Source organism: Macrobrachium nipponense, chromosome 1, assembly GCF_015104395.2.
Source record: "Macrobrachium nipponense isolate FS-2020 chromosome 1, ASM1510439v2, whole genome shotgun sequence".
NCBI lineage: Eukaryota > Metazoa > Arthropoda > Malacostraca > Decapoda > Palaemonidae > Macrobrachium > Macrobrachium nipponense.
Window position 1 is genome coordinate 105,761,709 of NC_087200.1, and position 23,141 is coordinate 105,784,849.

Consider the following 23,141-nt stretch of genomic DNA (forward strand, 5'->3'; position numbering starts at 1 on the left):
ATTTTTATACTTCGTGTTTTCTAAGAACCTCACATCAGAAGAAATCATCATGAGTTTAACACATCGTCGTCATAAACAAAGAAGATAATACCGACTTCGTAAGTGATCTACAAACCCCAAGACACTCCATGAATATGGAAGTGCAATACCAACCGACTTAGCGTAAGATTATCGCAAGTCTAACATTACCTCATAGGGCGCCTTATTGCTTAATATACTTGGCTGGGAAAATGGAATTCCTGGGTGTTGAAAGGCTATCCTTTCATCTGGTGATTCACTTCTTAAGGGGGGTTTTTTCTTTAAGAATAAGACTGACACTGTTCTGATGGAAGTGGACCTTGGAGTTGAAACTTCTACCATATCCCCAGGGTCCAGTTCCATCAGAACAGTGTCAGACTTATTCTTGGAGACAAAACCAACCCCACTTAAGAAGTGACTCACCACATGAAAGGTTGCAATGTATTCCCTTAGAAACAAATTGTAGATTCAAGTTGTGGGTTTTTTTCTTAGATATACAAACCTGAAGTCTTTTTCATAGTCTCATCTCTAACCTGTCTTGCATTCGTCCCAACCACTCACCTGCCAGCCACCTTGTTACCAAGCTTCAGCTTTGTGTCTATACCAAAAAGCAAATCTTCATGAAGTTGTGATGTTGCCCTGTACATAACTGTATTGGAAACCAAAGTCATCCTACCTGAAGAGCTGCTCAGAATGTCTTAAATTAATTGGATTGTCAGGGAGTTGATGTAATTCTTAAAGATTAGAGTGAATTTTTTGACATACGAACTTTACTCATGAAAGATTACTCACTTCTTTACCCCTCTGAACTGCCACTAGTTCTCACTATGCAGTTATTGACCATTTCAGCTGGTAGAGAAATTATTTGCGACATGTCTAGAGACTTCGCTACTGGATATTATTTAGGCTACGAGTTCCTCGCTGCCAATCCTGTGGTCCAAAATTCGAATCCCGGCTTGGCCAATGCGGAATCAGAGGAATTTATTTCTGGTGACAGAAATTCATTTCTCTATATAGTGTGGTTCGGATCCCACAATAAGCCGTAGGTCCCGTTGCTAGGTGACCAATTGGTTCCTAGCCACGTAAAAATATCTAATCCTTCGGGCCAGCCCTAGGAGAGCTGTTAATCAGCTCAGTGGTCTGGTAAAACTAAGATATACTTATGAAGTACGTACAGTGGAACCTCGACATACGAAAGTCCCAACTTACAAAAAATTCAAGTTACGAAAGCAAAGACGAAGATTTTTTTGCTTCTGCATACGAAAATAATTCAGGTTACGAAAGGGTGTTACTGTAAAGTCCCGATATTCGCCCAGACCACCGAGAACAATTTTAAAACTCGCACGCCTCTAACTCTAGACTTGCCACCATCCTCCCACACTCCCATTAGTTCCTGATGCTAGTCACTGCCGTAAGATCCTGCTCTCCTATTGGTCAGCATCTATCCCATCATTCTCTACATAAAGGCGTCGTATGGCTACTTCGTCGCACCAGCGTTATCGTACGCACGCGGAATTCGTTTGTTCACATATATGATTTCGTTTAACGTAAATTTTTGTTAGTGATTTTGCTTTGTACTTTGTGTTGTGTGAGAACTTAATTAGTAACTTAATTACTTATAGTCATGGGTCCCAAGGTTGCTGAAGTTCACAGAAAGAAGAGGATGTTTTCTATGGAGACAAAGATGGAGATAATCAAGAAGTATGAGGCTGGCATGCAGTTGAGTGATCGCTAAGGAATATGGCTGAAATCCGTCGACGATAGGCACCACCCTTAAGGAGAAGGAAGCCATCAAAGCAGCTACACCTTCCAAGGGCGTGACTATTTTGTCCAACAAGAGGAGCCACGTGCATGATGAGATGGAGAGGCTGCTTCTTGTATAGATAAAAGACAAAGAAATCGATGGCGATACGATAACCGAAATGGCAATCTGCCAGAAGGCCAGCGCTATTTTCAGCGATTTGATAGCCCAGGCTGAAGACGATGGAGGAGAAGGGTCATCGACACCAACCCCAGACTTCAAGGCTTCTCATGGGTGGTTTGAAAAATTCTGGAAACAGACTGGCATCCATTCGGTGGTGCAGCATGGGGAGGTTGCCAGCTCGGACATGAAAGCGGCCGAAACCTTTATTAAGACGTTCGACGAGATGACGATCAACGAAGGCTACAGTTCTCAGCAAGTCTTCAACTGTGATGAGACTGGCCTTTTTTGGGAAAAAAATGCCTCATCTAACGTACATCACGGAGGAAGAGAAGAAGCTACTCGGGCATAAGCCTATGAAAGACAGGCTTACGCTCGCACCATGTTCCAACACGAGAGGGGATTGTAAAGTCAGGCCTCTACTTGTCTATCATTCAGAGACTCCTCGAGCCTTCAAGGGCCACAAAGTGCTAAAGGAGAAGCTTCCAGTGATGTGGAGGGCTAATGCGAAAGCCTGGGTAACAAGACTTTTGTTCACCGAGTGGGTAAATCTGTGTTTCGGCCCGACAGGGAAGAAATTCTTGGAAGAAATTCTGCTGTTGTTGGACACTGCCCCTGCTCACCCTCCTGGCCTCGAGGAAGATATCCTAGTGGAGTATTCTTTCATCAAGGTACTTTATCTTCTGCCTAACACCACCCCTCTCCTCCAGCCCATGGACCAACAAGTGATATTGAACTTCAAGAAGCTGTACACGAAACATCTTTTCAAGGGACGTTTCGACATCACCGATACCACAAAACTCACCTTGCGTGAATTTTGGAAGGAGCATTTCGACATCGCGATATGCATCCGACTCATCAATCAAGCTTGGCAGGAGGTATCGAGGCGAACCTTGAATTCTTTGTATAGGAAACTCTGGCCTGATGCCGTATCTGCCCAAGACTTCGAGGGATTCAACGTGGGCGAAGCTGATGGATATTCAGAAACAGTTGACGATCCTGAAACTGTTTCGCAACCAGATCTTGACGAGATCGTTGCTCTCGGCAAGTCCATGGGACGACATCAATGACCTTCTCGAGGAGCACTGAGAGGAGCTACGATGGATGACCTGAAGGAGTTGGAGGCCATGCAACATAATGTTGTTCAAGAAGTGTTCTCTAGCAGCGGCGAGGAGGAGGAGGAGGAGGAGGACCCTATGACAATGGCAGAAATTAAGGATACTCTAGCTGCTTTTCATAAAGTGCAATCATTTGTAGAAAAGAGATACCCCAAAAAGGTTTACACAGGTCGTATGCTTGTGCAGTTCGATGACGTTTGCCTGAGTTGTTTCAGGAACATGGTGAAAAGCAGGCAGAAGCAATCTTCCTTGGATAGTTATTTTTTAAAGAGGCCTTTAGTAACTAAGGAGTATGCAAACAGGAAGATCCAAGTGATACGAAAAAACAGAAAGTTGAAAGTGGTGAAGAAATTGAAATTTTGTAAAAAAAAAAAAAAAAATAGTAAAAATATGTAAAAAAAAAAAAAAAAAAAAATTAATTTTAAGTTTTTGTAAAGTTAAGTGTTAATGTTCTCTTCCATTTGTTAATGTGTTTTGTAAAGTTTAGTGTTAATGTTTTCTGCCATTTTTTAATGTGTTTCGTAAAGTTAAGTGTTCATGTTTTCTGCCATTTTTTAATGTGTTTCGTAAAGTTAAGTGTTCATGTTTTCTGCCATTTGTCCTCCTCCTCTGTTGCCACTTTCGGAGATCGCTTCACTCGAAAGGTAAGGTTCCACATTTCACTACATATGTATGTACATACAGTATTTCTTGTATCATGTACACTAACACTTTATTTACAGGTATGTAGTACATATTAGTAGTATGTGTAGTTTAAGTTAGGTATTGAATGGTCCAAATTGTTTTATTTCATTATTTATTGGTCAATTTAGCTTTATTATAAAATTTAGCAGGGTGTTTTTGTAGGGCTTGGAACGAATTAGGCAATTTACATGTAAAATGTGGTTCAAGATAAGAAAAAATCAGGTTATGAAGGCCGCTACGGAACAGATTAATTTCGTATCCTGAGCCACTACTGTGATGTATTGTTGTTTGAAAAAAATGTATGGTATTTACATTTGCATACTTATTTTGCTGTAGTAATTATGTGAGCACTGAAGTGATAGTTTGTCTCATATATTGTATAATCTGACGAGATTCATGTGCAATGTGACTTTCTGTCTTTGGAGAAGAAGTAGCACCATGAGGAGACACTAGTAATGAAGAAGCTGAACAAGAAGAAGTAGGAGTGCTGGCCATGAAAGGAGACAAAGCCTTCCCAAGATGGCACCATTGATTCCCTCTTATACTGCCTGCCTCTTATTAGCAAATCTCCTCCATTGCTCAGGAGACCAAAGTGAACTTGCACAACCAGTTACTTACATTAACGGTAGATCTGCACCAGTTACAAGTGGCGTGAGGGTCAGTTGACGAAGAAGACCAGTAAATGGGAGCATGGGTTGATACCATCTCCAGGATGTCTCTGACACCTGGGGAGGCTTACCTAAAACACGGGGTTGCATTTGGGAAATGCAAGTAAAACACAGATCAAGCACACAGTTGAGATACAAGCATGCACTTCATGTTCTGTTATCCCAGTTGCATGGCTGTTCAGTAACCTTTGCTCAACAGATCAGAGGATTTCCTTCCTATGTCCTACTGTGGTCAGGAAGTGAGCCTAGGTGGTCCAAACATCTAGTCAGTTCTAAGACTTTCTTATCTTCCCTCCAAGAGTAAGTCATCCTTACGTTAAGACCAATGTTTGTTCTGTATATGAACAAGTGACAAATTTGAAATAAATTTGTACTTTTCATAACTAACAAACCTTCGGTCTGTATGTATACAACACACCTTAAGCCGCCCCACCTTTGGTCTGTACATATACAACACACCTGAAGCTGCCCCTCATATTTTCCTGGCCTAGAAGGAAACTGAATTGATGATGATAGCTGGGGTAAGGCAGGTCGCATAGCTTCTTCCATTTCCCTTATTGGCTGATGCCAGTTGCCATTAATTCCGTGTGTTGTTTTTGAATAGACTCCAGCTTGTGCCGAAGAATTTATCCTATATTGAGACAAGGTTTGTTAATTATGAAAAATTTAAATTTATTTAAAATTTGTCATTTTTTATAGGGTTTGAAATTGAAATTCTGATAAGGTTTTGAAATTCAATATTTGTCCTTGTATTTTGCAGAATTGTTGGTTCCAAGTATGATGACAACAGTGAACCATCTGATGCATATTATGAAACACCATATGCCCTGCTGGACACAATAAGCCCCATGTACCGGGAGAGTTTCAGTTCAGCATTGGCTGCCAAGTTATCTCAGTTAGTCCAGGAGCACGAAGAGCCTCAGGATTTAGATCTAGTCGATTGAATACTTCTTTCATGCAAAGTAGCTTTATTAGTTTTGTAGACATTCTAAATATGTGTGTGTAAAATATTGGGTGCACCTAAATAGCCAATACAGTATTAGTCCAGAGAAACAACAGACTGATCAGTTAACATTCGTAAAATAGCCACCAGTTCAGTTCTATGGTATGACCTTTGTGCCCTTTAAGAAATGCCTTTTGTGAAAAAATCATGAAATCAGTTCTGTTAATTGACTGACAGGACACATTTATAAAGGAACTTCTCATCCTACATTATATAAGGTAAGGATGTAATTAATTTCTTTGGAGTTCTTAAGAGCACTGTATAACAATTACTTGTAGTCTTGTAGTGAAGCCTTTGCCCTTTGATTTGATTCACTTTTGAAGATTAGCACTGCATGTCTAACTCCTGTGCTTTAGAGTAAAAAAAAAAATGTAAATAGTGTGCATCTTGAAATTTGGTTTATGCTTTAAAACTAAGGGATCTATTTTTTAGAAGCAAACCCACATAATATAATATCTAACAATTAGCTAAGAAATTCATTTACACCCTGACAAATGTTCTGACTCACCTTTTTCCATTTTCAAGCACTCTCACCACATGCCTCATTTCATGTTGTTTGGGCCGCATTGTATACTTTAGACATAGCCCCTATTAATTTGCTTGTACAGTCATCATTCGTTTTTTGAGCTCTGGCAGTCAGTGCTTCATTATGTTTTTTATTACAGTTTTACCTTTTATATTGGATTTACATATATGCATGGATTGCATTTGCTCTAATTATGATGGTAATCTTGTTAGTTCCAGTGTCATATCTTGATGCTTAATCATGTGCATTTATTAAAAGAATTTAGGGTAATTTTTCCCATATTTTCTGGAATTTATGCTCAATGTTTTAAGTAATTTTATTTTTAGTCATGTCCATTTATTATTTACCTTTTCAACCAATGAGAACTTCGCATAATTTCCAAGCAGTTTAAGGTTTGTGTATCTTATGAATTTTATGTATAACCGTATGAAGAAACAAAGGTGTAAGAATTTTCAAGGTGATCTTACATATGAATTCACTAACATCTCTTCATTCAGGAATATGCTTGAGGAAGTAATGTAGTATTTCCCTGAAAGATCCATTGAACTTCCCAATGGTCATTCATTATTACAATATATTGGTTCTTTGTAGAAGTACACAAGTACAGTATAAATCTCCATTTGAGACTCAGCTATTCTCCTGTGGATAAACTTTTATAACTAGTATTATCTACTGGATCCCATAATTATCAACAGAAACTGTTCAGTAAGGATCCATTAAATGGGTTTATTTGGAACTGTATGGTTGTCAGATAGAATATGTATATAATACTTTTTATATATATATATTTTTCCCAAAAAGCAACTTGCTTGACAGTTAGTTCAGCTTGGCGTGGTTGTAGGCTGAATGCTGTATTGATGAAAGAGATATGGAAGGAGATAATTTGCTTGAGTTTGCAGAATAGGTTACAAATAGTGGTCTGTTTAACTGAAGGGAACTTCGTTTTTGAAAATCAGATTACAGGATCATGGCCTCTCCATTATTGTAAGTGGAACATCCCTTCAGAAAACAAGAGTAATTGGGAATATTTTGATTGTAATTGAGCACTCAGATAATTGGAATTTAGTGCTCAAAAAAGTGTCTGCCATCTTATTAATTACTTACATTATTATCTAATTCAGACACTGTAACATGTCCCGTGTTCACTATTAAAGCATATGAGTATACTAACAAAGTAGCCAGAACTGCATCTGCTTTCATCAGGACAAATAAAGCCATTAATGACATTGTCATCATTGTCAGAGGAGAGAAGTATTTGATACTACAATATTTTAGTTTGATATCTCGAACATATTGCCAAGAAGGGGTTGGACATGTAAGTGATGGATAGTTAACAAATGTGTTTGAGCTTTGCCCTTTTGTAACATTTTTATGATCATGACTGTGTGATTGAGGAAGAGATTAGATGTTTCAACTTACTGTTGATCATATAAGCCGCATGACTTGCAATTTTTCAGTTATGAAGATGAATGGAAACTTACCCATTTGTTGTTTAGGTGTGCCAAGCTGAAGGGGTGAACTGTTCATGCAAAGGAACATTAGTGTGAGGAATTTATGCATTTAATTTTGTGCAGTTTTTGTCATACTCCATTCACTTTTATATGTTAGTCATATTATAGTTATTATTGTATGAGGTTTAAGTTTAAGTTTAAGAGTAGAAATCCACAGTTATGTCTTATGAGACAAATTTTTCTTCCAAATATACAGTGACAGCTTAAGTGTTAAGTTCCTTTGGTCGCAGTTCAAGTAGCAAAAAACTACTGCATATCTAAAAAATATTATATACCTTATCAAGACCTAACTGTAAATTTTTAATTTTAGTAAACTTGATCTTTCACAGTGATAACAATCCTGTGAAGGACACCATTTTATCTCCCAGTGTAGGAGCTAGTGTTGGATGCTATTGCAAATTTAAATGAAATGAAACCACCAATGTACTTGTGAACCTGATGTATATGAAGTTCTTTTGTTGATTAATTCACAATTGTGATAGTATATCTATATTTAGGTTTAAATGCCCTAATTGCACCTGCCACATTTGGCTTGTATCTTATACTCGTTTTACCTCTGCAAGGTACTAAATAAAGTCTTCACAGATGTTTGACACAGCCATTGCTTGGTGTCCAATCCAGCAATACTGTTTTTGAAGCAGATTGGTGTATATTGGCTCACTTTCAAAGAGGCCCATCACTGTTCCAACTCTCTATCAAGAACGAATCTTGCTTTCCAAGTAGGGATCTTGTACTCATGGTTTGCATTATGAATTCTTAACCATTACTTTGTATCAAATATATCCAGCATGGTAAAACTCAGGAAAATAAAGGGAATATTTGGCAGATCACCAAGACAAGTTAATTAAAAAATGAAAACAGTGATTTTTAACCCCCAAGAAATAAGTAACATATCATGAGAAAATGTTTCAAACAAGCATTAGCAAGAACCTAGTAAATAGTTATGTAAAATAAAAACATATGTGGATCAAACCCTATAAATTTTGAAATGACAGGAGGTATATATTGCAATAGAAAATTTCATATTGAAGAATTAGATTATGCCCTTTCAAATTATAATAGATCTACTCTTGGGAGATGCAACAGTTCTTTTGCAATAAAAAAAAATCTAGCAACATTAGTTAAATCATATGTTTTACGATTTTGTAATTTGTTTAAAAAAAAAGAAAATTAAAATAAAGACACCAAGTAATGTGAATAGGTACTGTCCAATATCTCTAAGGAGTTGCATATACGACACACACATATCATTGAGTTAGTGATGCATACTCAATTCGGATGACAGAACAGTAGTTGTACTTAAGATTCACTGTCCCATCTGGAAGATCACATATGTAGAAGATTTGAAGACAAATAAATATAGCTATTTCTTTTTTATATGAAAATGCATTTGTTTATATGCGGAACAAGCCTTCGGTCTTAACAATAGGATATCTTTCTAAGCACCAGCTGGTAACCAGTCAACACATTTAAAGATTGTAAAGCAAGGAATCTGAGGACGCCATGAAGGGTGCAGTGACGCTCCCTGTGATGTATATACGTCATCATAACCCCATAGTGCAGTAGGAAAGCTCGTAGTGTTGGTTTTTGCAGACGTGGGTAGGCTGCACTAACACACACTAGGCGGCGGCTCCTTTTTTTTTCAGCCAATCGTGGACATTCTTGGCTATGACATCACAGCCTCCTCATCAGTTGATGCACAATCATGGTCAAGTTCATGCATGTTTTTTCATGATTTTCGTTGTTTTCTCTGATGATTTTCTTTGTTTTATTTGCATTTTTACTGCAAAACCATCAGTAAGAACAGCGATATCTCTTTCGAGGAATATGTTCCTTCGGAGGAAGAGTATGAGAGTGATGATGAGCTCCCAAGTGATGAAATAAGTGATAATGATGTGGAAGAATGAGAGGTGGAAGGTGGGTTTACATATGTTATCAATATATTTGAGGGTCATCATCCAACAATGTTGCCAGACTTTCGTGACATTTTTTCATGGATAAATTGAGCACTTGGGGATGCACTTTTCCTTATACCTGGGGATGCTTTTTTTTTTTTTTTTTTTTTTTTTTTTTTTTTTTTTTTTTTTTTTTAATATGATGAAAAAACTGTTCATGGGCTAATGAGAGAGCTGCATTATATTATCAAAAAAATCCTTAGAAAAAAAGGGAAAATTTATGGGTTGATATGGGAGAAGTAAAAGTAAATGTAACCCTGGAACATGCGTTGTAAACCTGGAAATAATTTCTGATAGATATAATTGAAAACCATTGTAACCTCGGAACGTCGTAAGCCGAACCCTCCATAACCCGGGGACTGCCTGTACATGTGTGTATATATGACTTCACATTCATTTCCATCAATATGTAAAGTAGAATAGATGTTAGTATAACCATTTCTTTCAGGGTTAAAGGGACTTTAGGGTAAGTTGGGAAAATGCGAGATTCAGCATCTCAGCGATTGTGTATCATGTGGTACCGGAAGGGTTAACCGCCTTGGGGAGTAGACGTTTGCGCTGTGCTCTCTTTCAGTGTGTTGTGTGTGATTGTTTTGGTTTATTATGGCTTCCTCCAAGTCTTCACAGCATCATCAACTGTGCCTGGGCATTCAGGGTTTTTCGTGCTCAAAGTTTTTAGCGTCGTCGGCTACAGATCCGCATACAACATGAAGTAGGTGCAGAGCAAATTTTTGTACAGTTACGAATCCCTGCGGGGAATGTCGTTTCTGGCCTAAGTTACAGTGGAGGGTTTTTTATAGGAGGAGGGAGCATCGCAGAGTTTCAACTCCTCCTTGGGAGGGGTTTTCTTCACCTCGTCTAGGCAATTCGGCTGCTCCCTTTCCCTTGATCACTCTTCCTGTGGCTAGTTCTAGTGTTCCCGTGTCACCTTACTTTTCTTCTATTGATTCATCGATGGAAGTATCAGGAGTGCCACAGGGCAATGTTATGTTCATTGTAGCCGCCTCTCCCTTGGGTTTAAATTATCTTCCCCAGAGGGAGGAGACTGCACCACCTAATTCCTACGTTTCAGATTTGGAGTCATCCAAGATGGTGGTAGTCTGGGCTTCGCTTGGGTACAGGGTTCACCTTCCTTGGATGGACTGTTGTCACATTTCTTGGAGGCTCATACCCCCTCTGGCCCCTTTTGCTCACCTGCTTTCCCCGGGACTTCTCTATGTTGCTTCTCGCTTGCTGCTGTCTTGTGGAGCCTTGCCTACAGTCTCTGGGTCGTGCCTTATCACTCTGCCAGTAAGGCCATCGACTAGCGCTGCTCATAGAGATGTCGTGACGTCACTTCCAGCGCCCTCTCAGCCTATGACGTCTCATGCAGTGGCTGGTCATTCTCCCGTTTCTATGATGTCATCGTCCTCTCTCGCTAAACCATCCGAGGCATTGTTTCAAGCAGTCTTCAAGAGGCTGGATTCTGTTTTGGAAGAGTGGTTTTCTGCCTTCGCTGCAAAGAAGACAGATTGTAAACGTAATGTCTCTTAAACGTAATATCTCTTCTCCACCTGCTTCTAAGAGATCTCGTAAGGAAGGAGATTTATCTCCTCCTGCTTCGTCTCCATCACAGCCTCATCATCGTATCAGACATTGGAGGATCAAGGACTTTGTGGTTTTGTCTTCTGTAAGCGGAGGAAGTGCATCACCTTTTACCTCTCATGACCGTGTCTCCCCCATGTACGTCCGTGTTCGTGCAAGTGAGAGAAGTGCTTCTCCAGCTGCCCTGCAAGCTCGTGCTTCTCCATCGCAGGTTTGGGGTTGTGGGGCTGACAGTGAAGCTTGTGGAAGGAAGGCATCCTCGTCTTCGATACATGGTCATGTGCCTGGAGCCACCTTCTTTAGAACTTGCTCTTCTAAGAAGGATGGTCAGATGGGTTAACTCCCAGCCAGTTTATGATATTTGTACCTCCCACCAATAATAAGTCTATCCTATTGTTAAGACAAAAGGTTTGTTCTGCATATGAACAAATGACAAATTTTTAATGAATTTGTATTTTTCATACCTAACAAACCTGAGGTCTTAACATTTTACAGCCCACCTCTAGCCGCTCATCTCTATCTTTTATTATATTTCCTGGGTTGGGGAAAAGACTGAAGCGTAACAAGGTCCGGTGCACAGTCTCTGACCAGCTATCACTTCGTACACGCAGGAGTTGCCAGATCACACATTCCTCGCTTTACAATCTCTGATTGTGTTAACTGGTTACCAGCTGGCACTTGGAAAGTTATGCTATTGTTAAGACCTCAGGTTTGTTAGCTATGAAAAATACAAGTTGATTAAATATTTGTCATTTTATTATCTGTTCACTTGATAATTTTCATTGTTAATTTGAAAGATCCTACCTTTCCGATGCAAGTTGATGATATTCTTTCAAAACCTTTCCACAATTGAAAGAGTTCTACAATGAAGTGTTTTTAGTGTGTGCTCTATAAACTAGCAATAAATGACAAAAAGTGGAATGCCTTTTGGAATAAAAAAATAATATTCACATGTACGATTTTGTTTTATACTACATAGCATCAGACGTAAGACATGCCAAAGGCATTATTACTAATGTTAATAGTATAAGTAGATACATGGGCCTCATTAGTAGGTTTCCTATTCTCCAAAGAAAAGAACACAGCATTTATAAAAATATAAAGATTGAAGATCATCACATATTCATAAGTCAAACAGCAAAGCACTTAGACTTTATCTTTGTCACACAGACCTTAACCAGGAAACCTATGTAGCCCATATAATAGCCAGTTGCAGAAATATATTAAATTTTATTTTTTTTTTAAATTCTCTCACAAATTGAAGAGCCAACAGAAGAACCACAACATTTGTGTACCCAGTATCTGTTATCTCTAGTCTAAATTACAGTCAACCCCCACTATTCACTGTCTCACAATTTGCGGTCTCGCCTATTTGCGGATTTCTCTAAGGAACATGTACTACACAATATTTGCGGAAAATTCACCTATTCGTAGTATTTTTCTCACAAATGTTCACAAATTACTGTTTGATCATAAACGGAACAAACCTGGGTTTTAACATTAGGATAAATCTAGCACTAGCTGGAAACTGGTAAAAAACCAAAATACATAATTACAGGCGGCCCGCGGTCAACAGCGCAATCACTCAACGGCGAATCGGTTTTACGGCGGTCGTCAAAAATATTCATTAAAAAAATAAGGCATTTTAAAGGTATCTTTACGGCACAATTTTCAGTTAACAGCGCCGCTAGCGCCGTTGTCTAACGAGTTCATACATTTGTAGAAATCCCGTTCAGACCATAAAGGTTATGCAAATTATATTAACAAATTTTATGAAGAGTTATTACGTAGGTATTAGGGTAAAATATATGCCTCTGACGCTGTTCTATGCCGAAAATATCGAGTTACGTAAGTGTAAATTTAGCTATGGATGTGTCGATTTATAAATGTTCATGCTTTTGTTTAAAGTGTGTATGAAAATGTATTAAGTGAAAGGTATTTTTATTTCTGTACAGAAATATGATACAAAGGCAGCTTTTGAAACTGCCCTTCACGTTATCAAATATGATGTTTTTTCATGTTCTTTCTTGTGAGCCGCCGCCTGCCGCTCTTCCGAAAATATCGATTTAAAAAAAAGTGCAAATTAGCGATCGATGTGGCGATTTTATAAATGTTTATGCTTTTATGTTTAAAATGTGTATGAAAATGTATTACGAATAGGGTATTTTTATTTCTGTGCAGAAATATGATAAAAAGGGAGCTTTTGAAACTGCCCTTCAAGTTATCAACTACAATGTTTTTTCAAGTTCGTTCTTGTATGCCACCGTCTGCCGCTCTTCTGAAAATATCGAGTTAAAAAGAGTGCAAATTTAGCGATCGATGTGTCGATTTTTTAAATGTTTATGCTTTTATGTTTAAAATGTGTATGAAAATATATTACGTAAAGGTATTTTCATTTTTGTTCAGAAATAAGATACAAATTAAGGCAGCCTTTGTAACTACGCTCCACGTTGTCAGGGGATGTTTTTTCATGTTCGTTCTTGTCCGCCAGTTCCGAAAAATGCATTGTGTTATTTTATTAATTATGCATCTTTTCCATAAATCCTTTAAAAAGTTATACATTATTTCACTGTATCCAAGAATATTGTATGTATTCTCATATTATTGTATTTTAAAATACCAGGGCAAATTTAAGCCAGTATTCCGCGGAGCGGCCAATCTTGTGGTTTGAAATCAGCTGACGAATACGAGTTTGTTTCACCATAACGCAATTCTGAGCGAATGCTCTTGCTTCTAGTTAGCATAAACGAATATCTATATATGTACTTGACTTATATGAGACAAAGTTATTTTTCCTTATACAGCGTGTTTTTAGGTGGAAATATTTATTGAATATGTCGTTGTGAATGTGAACTACTTTTTTTTTCGTTAACAGATTATGTTGGCGGCATGTTTATTGCGTAAAAAATTACGTGATTCCGTTCGCAATAATCCTTTATATCATCATAATACAAACTTTACGTTATTTATCTTATATCGACGTGAAACCAACAGTAAAATGTGTTCTTTCAAGCACAGTAGTTTTGATTAAAATGATTTTATCCCAATTTCATCTACAGTTGTGTTTGATGGCAGACGTTTACTGCAGTTTTATCCTTGTTGCCGATGTACGATAATAGTCATTAGCAGCTTGAACAGTTTTCTCAGCTTCAGTTATAACTAGGTTTAAATTTAACAGTATATTTCCCGATTGATCTTTAATCTATATTGATCTCTGATCTATAGCGAATAAAGTTATTACATTAAGATATCTCAGTTCTATTCTATACATAACGCTATTTATAACAACTACGATAATGTTGTACTGTAGTACGATGATTGAAATACAAGCCGAACAGATGTTATCCAGTTCGGTTGTACTTAGAAAAAAAAAAGTCGTTTCTCGTTCGGTTGTTCATGGCTGTACACGTTCACGCAACGAGTATAACGTTAAAACCATACTTTCATCTTCTCTTTTGCTGTTATTGAACTTATGTAACTAGAAGATGGATAAAGTTAGGCCATTGTAATTTGATCTCTCATAAAATCGGACTATCATAAGACTAATGATCGTAACCTGAACACTACAGCTACCTGTACACTGTATAAACTTTATTATATCTTTACATACTCTAGACACCCACATGTACTGTACAGTAAATTCTATAGTACTATACTGCATAAATATAATTTTACTTATTGCGCCGTTGTGGGATTACGGCGCCTTTGACTGGTCTAGAGTTTCGAAAGAAGGTGTGCGGTGGCCGTAGGCTTTAAAATCGCTCAGCGTCGAAAATCGCTTGGCGTCAGTGGCCAGGAACGGAACCCCTGCCGCTAACCGAGGGCCGCCTGTATTTGTGCAAGGATTTGGTGATGTGATGCCTCGGTTATTTTTCTGTCGCCTTTGAATGACAACGACTTGTTCTTTCTATCCTCCCTAAAGGCAGTTTTGTGTGATTGTGAGTGAGTTTGTAAGTATCATGGAATCCCAAAATCCAGGAAGTTTTAAAGCAAATGTCCTGGTGTAGGAGGTTATCCTTGTTCAAATTTCTTAGCCTCCATGAGTACTGATCCTCATTCTACATGTAATAGGTACAGAGCAAATGTATGTAGTGGAGATAATCCTTGTTCAGAATGGAATTCATGGTCTCCTGAGCAATGTAAGAGGCTCTTTGAGAAGGGACAGCATAAGAGGAAGATGAAGGCTTTATCTTTGGAAGGTCCCCCATCTCAATATCCTCTTGATTCTCCCATTGATTCGTCTTTGAAAGTTTGGGAGTGGGTTTGGAGATATCGTGAATCTAACGCTGCTCTGTTTCACCCTTCTGGGAAGGGGGCCACCCATCTCCATCGTTATCCTTTGTTCCAGTATCAGATGTGCAGATATCAAGTGTTTGGGCCTTGTTAAGGCCTCTCAGGCATACAAGCCTTAGATTGTCTATTGCCCCACTTCATGTCTTCCTGCATCCCAGTACCAATTTGGATAGCTGTACTGACCCCCCCACTCTCCCTCCCAGGCTCCACTATACAAGGTCACGTTCTGAGACATCTAGCAGGATGCTTATAGTAACAACCATGCATCATTGTGGGTCACCTCTTGTCCTGTGTATAGGGTTACCAACAGCCTCCACACATGATTCATCTGCTTTAGTGATGTCACAATAGGGACACTATGTCATCACCATAGCTTCGTACGCTTCATCTGCTTTAGTGACGTCACAACCAGGCCTCTCTATGACATCATCAGCAGTTCCGACTGTGGACTCCCTCATTAAAGCGGTGATGGAGAGACTTGATTCTGTCAATGAAGAGAAATGAAGTCATCATCATCGCCGTCATCATAGTCTGCTTCTCCTGTACAGTTGCCTGTTAAGCATTGGAGTATTTGGGACTTCAGTTCTGATCCTAGAGCTAAGAAAAGGAGGAGTATTCCTTCTTCTTGGAGCCGGACAGCCACATCCCAGTATCAGATCATGGCCGTTGCTTAACCATGGACGATCGTTGTTGTAAGACTGCAACTATTACGGATGAATGTGTGTCCACCACCGCAGTTCCCAAGTCAACATTGACTCACGGCCTTTGCTCTCCCATGGATAGCGCCTCAATGGCATGGTCGATATGGTGTTGGTGTACCACCCCAGTGGCATGGTCGGTATGGTGTTGGTGTACCACCTCAGTGGCATGGTCGGTATGGTGGTGATGTACCACCTCAGTGGCTGTGAGTTTGATTCTCAGGCATTCCATTGAGGTATGAGAGATGTGTATTTCTGGTGATAGAAGTTCACTCTCAACGTGGTTCGGAAGTCATGTAAAGCCATTGGTCTTATTGCTGAATAACCACTGGTTCCATGCAACGTAAAAACACCATACAAACAAACAAGCAAAAGAAACTCTCCCACAGACGTTCAGTGTCGCCGGGTGGGAAGATAGGTACAGCCAGTTCCAGTTATCAGCAGGGTTTCCGTTCTCGGCAGGGCGCTGACAAGTGAAAATTGCCATTAAGCGAAACGCTGATTCATGGCACTCATGACGCCAATTTTTAGTTAATGGCGCCAATAACTGGTTAATGGCTTCCCTGTTAGGCATGGTATGGGTCCCATAACTTTATAAGGTGCCAATAACTAAAACTTGCTCAATTTTGGTACCATAAATCACCAGTGTTTTCTTCTTCTTTTTTTTTTTTAGACGCGTCATAAAACTGGAGCGCCATTAACCTAGTTAGCCGATAACCGGGGACTGCCTTATAAGGAATGATTGGGACTTTTCCTCCATTGCCCATGGCCTTGGTTCTTTCTAAGACAGACTGTGTAGGGGTATCATCAGGCAACGGGCAGTCTTCGGTAGAAGATACTCCTTGTCCGTTGCCCGCTAATCCGAGTTCTTATGAAAAGAAAGTTTAAAGAAATGCATCTGTCCTTAGTATTTGTCCGGTAAAGGTTTGAAGGAAGGATGACAAAGTCCCAATCAAGGATTCTCGTGGACCAGATTCTCTTTCTAATGTCTGTTCACAGCTGTCTTGCTCGTGGTCCAGGTCTTGGCCACCCAGAGGGCCTAGTGATGACTCCCCAAAGTCTCAAAACCAAAGAAGCTAGGTAGGCATGACCATGATTCTGCTCCAGAACATTCAGTCTTGATGGCTAGACAACGTTCATGTTCAAGATCTGGTAGCAGAGACCACGACTATCATATGTCTTCCTATGTCCAGGCCGTGGGATGTTTCATGTCCGTCATGTGAGAAAGGTTCTTCTGTTTCTAGAGCGAGTGTTTGAGATCTTTTTCTACCTTCCACTTCAGGTGTTCATTCCAGACAGGAGGTGGAAGATTTAGAGAATCAAGAATTTCTTTCTTCTATGCTGAGATTACTGATCTTATTTGTCAGTTCAAAAACCTTTCTAAGAGGACTGAAACTCCTGCGATTACTCCTACAGTTATAGAAGCCCTATTGGTTCTAAAGAAGGACTTGATAACTTCTTTTGAGTTGCCCTGCTCCATCCATGCAGACTTGGTCCTTCATCATGTGAATTCCATGATTTCTGGTTGGGATAACTGCAATTGAACAGATTGTTCAGGTTTTTCCCAGCTCTTGGGTAGACAGATTAATCTAGATGTCGTTTGAAGCCGAGGCTGTCACTGGATCAGGTTAGGATGGGGTGCGCCCCTCTTACATTTCATGAAGCCGCTGTATTGGAGTCCACAGCTTTATCTGTCTTTCAGATGACCTCTTGGCTTGACTTATGGTTGGCAGCAGTGGCCAGAATTTTGTCATCTTCTACAAGAGACACTGTTGATGATGCGGCTTACATCAGATTGTTATGTTGGTTCAAAGGCCATCTCATACCTGACACATCAAAGTGCCAGTATATGTGCCAATCTCCTATTAATGAGGAGAGATGCTGCCCTGACCAAGGTAGCTCGGTCTGTCGATGTGGTTTCCTTGTTCTTAATGAATAGTGATTATTCGGCATTGCAGTTGCTTCTCCCGAAGGATAGACTGGTGTAGGCTATTGACTGACAGAGAACCGGTACTAATGGTACACTGGTAGAGCAAGCAGTAATTAAGTCTATTGACTGCTTTGTGACCCAGTGTTGCAAGAGAAATTCAGCAACATCCTCCCAAGAAGACAGTAAGACCAACTTATATGAATAAAGCTCCTCAACCTACTTCGTTGACAAAGAAATCCCCCGAACAACGGCCCTTTCAGAACCTATTTTCAAGAGGAAGGGGCAATAGGGACAGAGGTGAGAGAAGGTAGAGTGGGTGCCACTCCCCAGCCATTGGGCTATGTGGCAGAGATTCGGGGTGGACCCATGGGTAGTATGTAGATGCCCTTTTGGTGTGTTATCTGCCCCCATTCGACTTCATCCCCTCTCCTCTCAGATTGCCCTCTCCTTCACCTGACCTTGATCAAGGATCTCAAAAACACCTAGCTTCTCAACCCCAAGAAGTGAGGAAAATGGTGAAGAGAGCAGTAGAGCAGGTAAAGCATCCTTCTCTGGGGTTCTACAGCTAATTCTTTGAGGTCCCCAAGGCCAATGGCAATTGGAGGACAATCATAGATCTTTCAACGTTGAACCTTTTCATCAGGAAGACATGGTTCAGAATGGAAACTCCACGAACAGTCTTGGCAACCATCAAGGATAATGACTACGTGCTGACCATAGACTTGAAGGACGCATACTTTCAGATCCCTATTCATCCTTCCTTCCAAAAGTTTCTTCATTTCAGTCTAGGAGAACTGGTGTTCCAGTTCAAGGTGCTTCAGGTTGACGACAGCTCCTCTGATGTTCACGAGTTTTCGCACTTGTATCAACATGAGTTCATGCTCAAGGGATCAGACTCCTAAGATATCTTGACGACTGGCTGCTCTTGGCGAGTTCCTGGGAAAAGATGATTCAGGAGGGGGAAAGGCTTCTCCAATTTTGTTGTAGCTTAGGCATTGTGGTAGATCTGGAAAAGACAAATCTCCTTCCCAGTCAAAGAATACTATATACCTAGGAATGGTCTTAGACACAGCAGATTCAAGAGCCTTTTGCATCAGAACAGAGGATTGAGAAGTTCAGGACAATAGTTCGTTCCTCTCTGTCTGGACACAACCAGCTCATCAATTGCAGGTTATTATAGGCCCGTTGACTTCACTTTAGAGCTGGTTCCACAACTCTAATATACTAGTGTACAGACCTCACCAACCACAAATGCACTGCTAGGATAAGAAATAAAGTACAAACTGCATAATAATGGCAACATTCAATGAAGCAGTTCACTGGGACACTATGACCTTCACATCAAACGTAGAGGGAAAGAGACTTAGAATTTGTAAAAAATGAATTCCTCCAGTGATGGGTTGACAAACCTGCTATAGTAAACAACATACTAGGCATCGTCATAGCAACAATTGAAAGCACTACCTCAATCCCTGAATCAGCTATTCAATATGAAGGGGAAGAACTGTTGGACAAAATAATATTGGCAGAGGAGGACATTAAATAAAATAGAAAAAATAAGTTCAAATCTCCTGGTCTGGATAGGACTCATCCAAGAAAAATTAAAGAGTTAAAAGAGGAGAACAACAAAAGGCACCAAAAGGATTGAAACTAGGTAATGTTCCCCCGTTCCCCACGTTTACAAAAAAGAGTCCAAGAAAAGAGCCAGGAAATTATCAACCAATCTGATGTACGTCAGTCCCTTGTAAGATTTTTGAGTCCATAATTGCAGATGAAATTGTGGATCACATTGTGATAGAAACAACTTGTTGTTAAACAGCCAACATAGTTTGAGACAGAACATATCCTCCCTATCACACAACATGCTTGGTATTTACAACAGTAGTATTAGAGTAATAGATATTCTCTGTTTAGATTTCCATAAGGTCTTTGGCAAAGTTCCACACAAGAAACTAATGACAAAATTAGGGCTTTAGGAATTGTGGGAAAAGTAGCAGAGTGGATCGAAGACTGGCTAACTAGTAGAAAACAGAGAGTTGTAATAAACGGTGAAGAATCAGAATGGGCAGATGTGACAAGCTCTGTCCTTGGCCTGCTCTTGTTTTTTATCTATATTAATGACATTCATGTAGGTTTAACAAGCAGGATAGCCAAATTTGCAGATGCTACCAAACTAGGTGTAAATGCAACAGAGACAGTAGAAAGTTTAAGAAATGATGTAAAGAAAGTAGATCGGTCAGAAAGATGGTAAATGCCTTTTAACTTGGATAAGTGTAGTGTTAAAAATAGGAACAAACAACCCTTGTGTCAATACATGCTGCTTGGGAATGACATAAATAGGGTAGAACAAGAAGGAGGACCTTGGAATCATTATTCCAAGGACTTAAAATCAACAGAACAGTGCGTAAAAGCTGAAAAGAAGGCACAGAAACTAGTGGGATAAATAAAGAGGCAGTTCAAATAAGAAACAAGGAAATGGTGCTGCAGCTCTACACATCAGTAGTTAGACCTTATCTTGAATATGCAGTACAGTTTTAGTCACCAACACTAAGAAAGTACCAAAGACGACTAGAGAGCCTGAACATGTTTGGTTTAGAAACACAACAATTGCGAGGACAACTAATAGAAACATTCAAAATACTGAAAGGCATAAACAAAATTCAGACAACAAATAATGGATGGAAACTGGAACTGAAGAGATACATCACATCTCATTGTGGGAACTTCTTTGCATACAAGATATGTAACACATGGAATAAACTGACACCAGAAGTTGTAAATAGCAAGTGTGGAAGAATTCAAAAGAAAGCTTAGCAAAATCATTAGGACACTGTGAATGAACAGTAAAACCTGCTCCTAGAGGTAAGCGAGCGCACACTGTCTCCTTGGATGGAGTAGTAAGTCTTTGAGACATCCTAATCCTTGTAACCCCTAGTAACTCATTCTCTCTTCTTCTCTCCCACCGCTATCCTACATTGAGAGGTCTGTTACCTGATGCGCCTTCACTGCCTTCTATCAAAGGCATCATCCTCCACCAACTACTTCTCCATATCTTCCTTCACTTTATATACATCTAATATTCTGTCTCCTTCTCTATCTTCCTCCCCTAACAGGTTTCTCCCAAGCCCTCTTCACTCCCTCCTCATCATCCATCCTCAACACATGTCATCTCAGTCATGTCTCTCTTATCACTTCTGTAATCTTTACTAAACCTGCCCTTCTTATTTCATCATTTTCCAATCTCTCAAACAATGAAATATCCATAATCCACCTCAGCATTCTTATCTCTGTTCTCTCAAGCTTTCTTCTCCTTTACTTCTTAGAGCCAGCCCATGTATCAAATGGAAGGTCTGCTTGTTCTTGGACTTATTCTTTTTCAAGAGTATAGTGTCTTTGACAACTTTTGTGCTTAGATCGTCAAGCATAATTAAAATGACTCCATCAGTGGTCAACCATCCTTAGGATTTAGGGTTGCTACCCATGCCTTCATCCTGTCATGCAAACCTTGAATTTTAAAGTAAGGGATAAAGAAGATAAGACGCCACAGAAGAAGACAGAAACAGTGAGAATGGAATAAGGCAGAGTTCTTCCCAAAATAAAATCCTTACATAACTGATGCTGCTGATCATTAGGCTTTCATCCTACTTTTCGAGTATACATAGCCTGTGCTCTTCTCTCCTCTTTACAGATTTTGTTAATGACCAGTTTGAGAATGGTTTTCACTGGTTGTCAGCCTATAGCGGACAACCTGGAGTCCAGGGAGGTGAATTGTGCACTCTCAAATTAAGAACTCCATTACCAAAAATTGTACATTTTTTTTTCATTCTTTGTGCCCTCTCCAGTTGTGCTGGTTTGGTGTGTAGAGGCTAATTGCACTTCAGAGCACCTGTCCTTTGACTCAAGTCTTAGGATGTGTTCTTTTCATCCCCCTCTTTAATGGGGAAGGCTTTGTGCAGTGTGCTATTATTCCCCAAATGATGATGCTCTATTATTACCTGATATCTTTTAATTCCTGTTCTCTTTACATGAAAAACAGGATTCCCCTGAACATTTCCCAGGGTAAGGTTCAACTTTGGCACATCCTTATGCCAAGCTTTATTTTGAGGTTGCTGGAGTCATCCTTCCCATGTTCATATATGTTACCAACAATCTGACAGTTGTGGATGGGTGTTGGCGGCCACTCCAGCCTTTCACTATTAGTGGTGACTTGTGGGATATAATCAGAGGGGCCCAACCTCATAGTTTGAAATAGCATCAGTTAATTCAGTGAGAATAAGTCTTTTAGGAATAAGGGTCTTATATAAAAGTGATAGTTTATAGTCTCAAAGGAACATATATTTATGAGAAAATTTCTATTTTCCATAGCTCTGCATAGTTCCTGTTGCTTAAAAAAAAAATAGGAATGGTGTCTGCCACTCTTCCACTTGCCACCAATAAACCACCTTATTACCAGGCTTCAACAACTATTTCTGACTCATGTCAGGATTACATTTGTTTAAAAGTTAGGATTTATATGGGTGTGTGTATAAAAATACAAAAAAACTTCATCCCACTATAACATCTCTCACTTGCTCCCCAATACTATGAAAAAAATTATGTTCTTTTAGTCATTCAGTTGGACTAGTCAATTGGTTTCTTGAGACTGGGATGTAATATGTCTGAACCAAAAATGTTTCCCTTTTACCAGTGAACAGCCTATTAAAGAAATTCTTGCTGTTCAAGTATGGATGTAAGTAGCATCCTCCATCATGGAAAGATCCAGTTTAAGATTTGGGGTGATCAAAAGTATCTCTCTTGGGAATTGTGTGTCCAATTCTTCCTTGGGAGTACCACTGACAGTGTGCTTTATATGCCACAATGTAGGTGGCACATAGTCGATCATCAGATGCTTTGGACAGCAAAGCATCCAACAACCTCAAAATAAAGCTTGGCATAAGGATGTGCCAAATTTGAACCTTTTAATAGTAACATTATTATTATTATTATTATTATTAATTGATATATAAAAGGATTAGTTTATCCAGACCTCTGAGCCTAATAGAATTTAAGATATCCCAAAACCAGCAGTTTGTAATTCCTCATTGTTTCAAGCCTAAACTAAAATCTACTTAACACCTACATTCCCTTCAAGGAATTATACCAAAAAATTGTATGATAGTATAGCTGATAATTACAGTATAGTACAAAAGTTTTTTAAGGTTTGGTCTGATAACATGAGATTGCAAAGGGTCT

The 23,141-nt window shown here is 39.4% G+C and overlaps 2 protein-coding genes across 6 annotated transcripts in view; both read left to right on the forward strand.

The window, feature by feature from the left end:
• LOC135219525 (GSK3-beta interaction protein-like) overlaps positions 1-5,353 on the forward strand; it is a 48,248-nt gene extending 42,895 nt beyond the window's left edge. For all 4 annotated transcript variants that reach the window (XM_064256361.1, XM_064256360.1, XM_064256359.1 and 1 more), the window contains exon 3: positions 5,170-5,353. In XM_064256361.1, the coding sequence (XP_064112431.1) occupies positions 5,170-5,353 (184 nt within the window). The remainder of the gene's footprint in view (positions 1-5,169) is intronic.
• A 138-nt stretch (positions 5,354-5,491) lies between these two features.
• Positions 5,492-23,141, forward strand: part of LOC135219524 (RING finger protein 141-like) — a 185,348-nt gene continuing 167,698 nt past the window's right edge. For both annotated transcript variants that reach the window (XM_064256356.1, XM_064256357.1), the window contains exon 1: positions 5,492-5,630. The gene's annotated coding sequence lies outside the window, so the exon portion shown is untranslated. The remainder of the gene's footprint in view (positions 5,631-23,141) is intronic.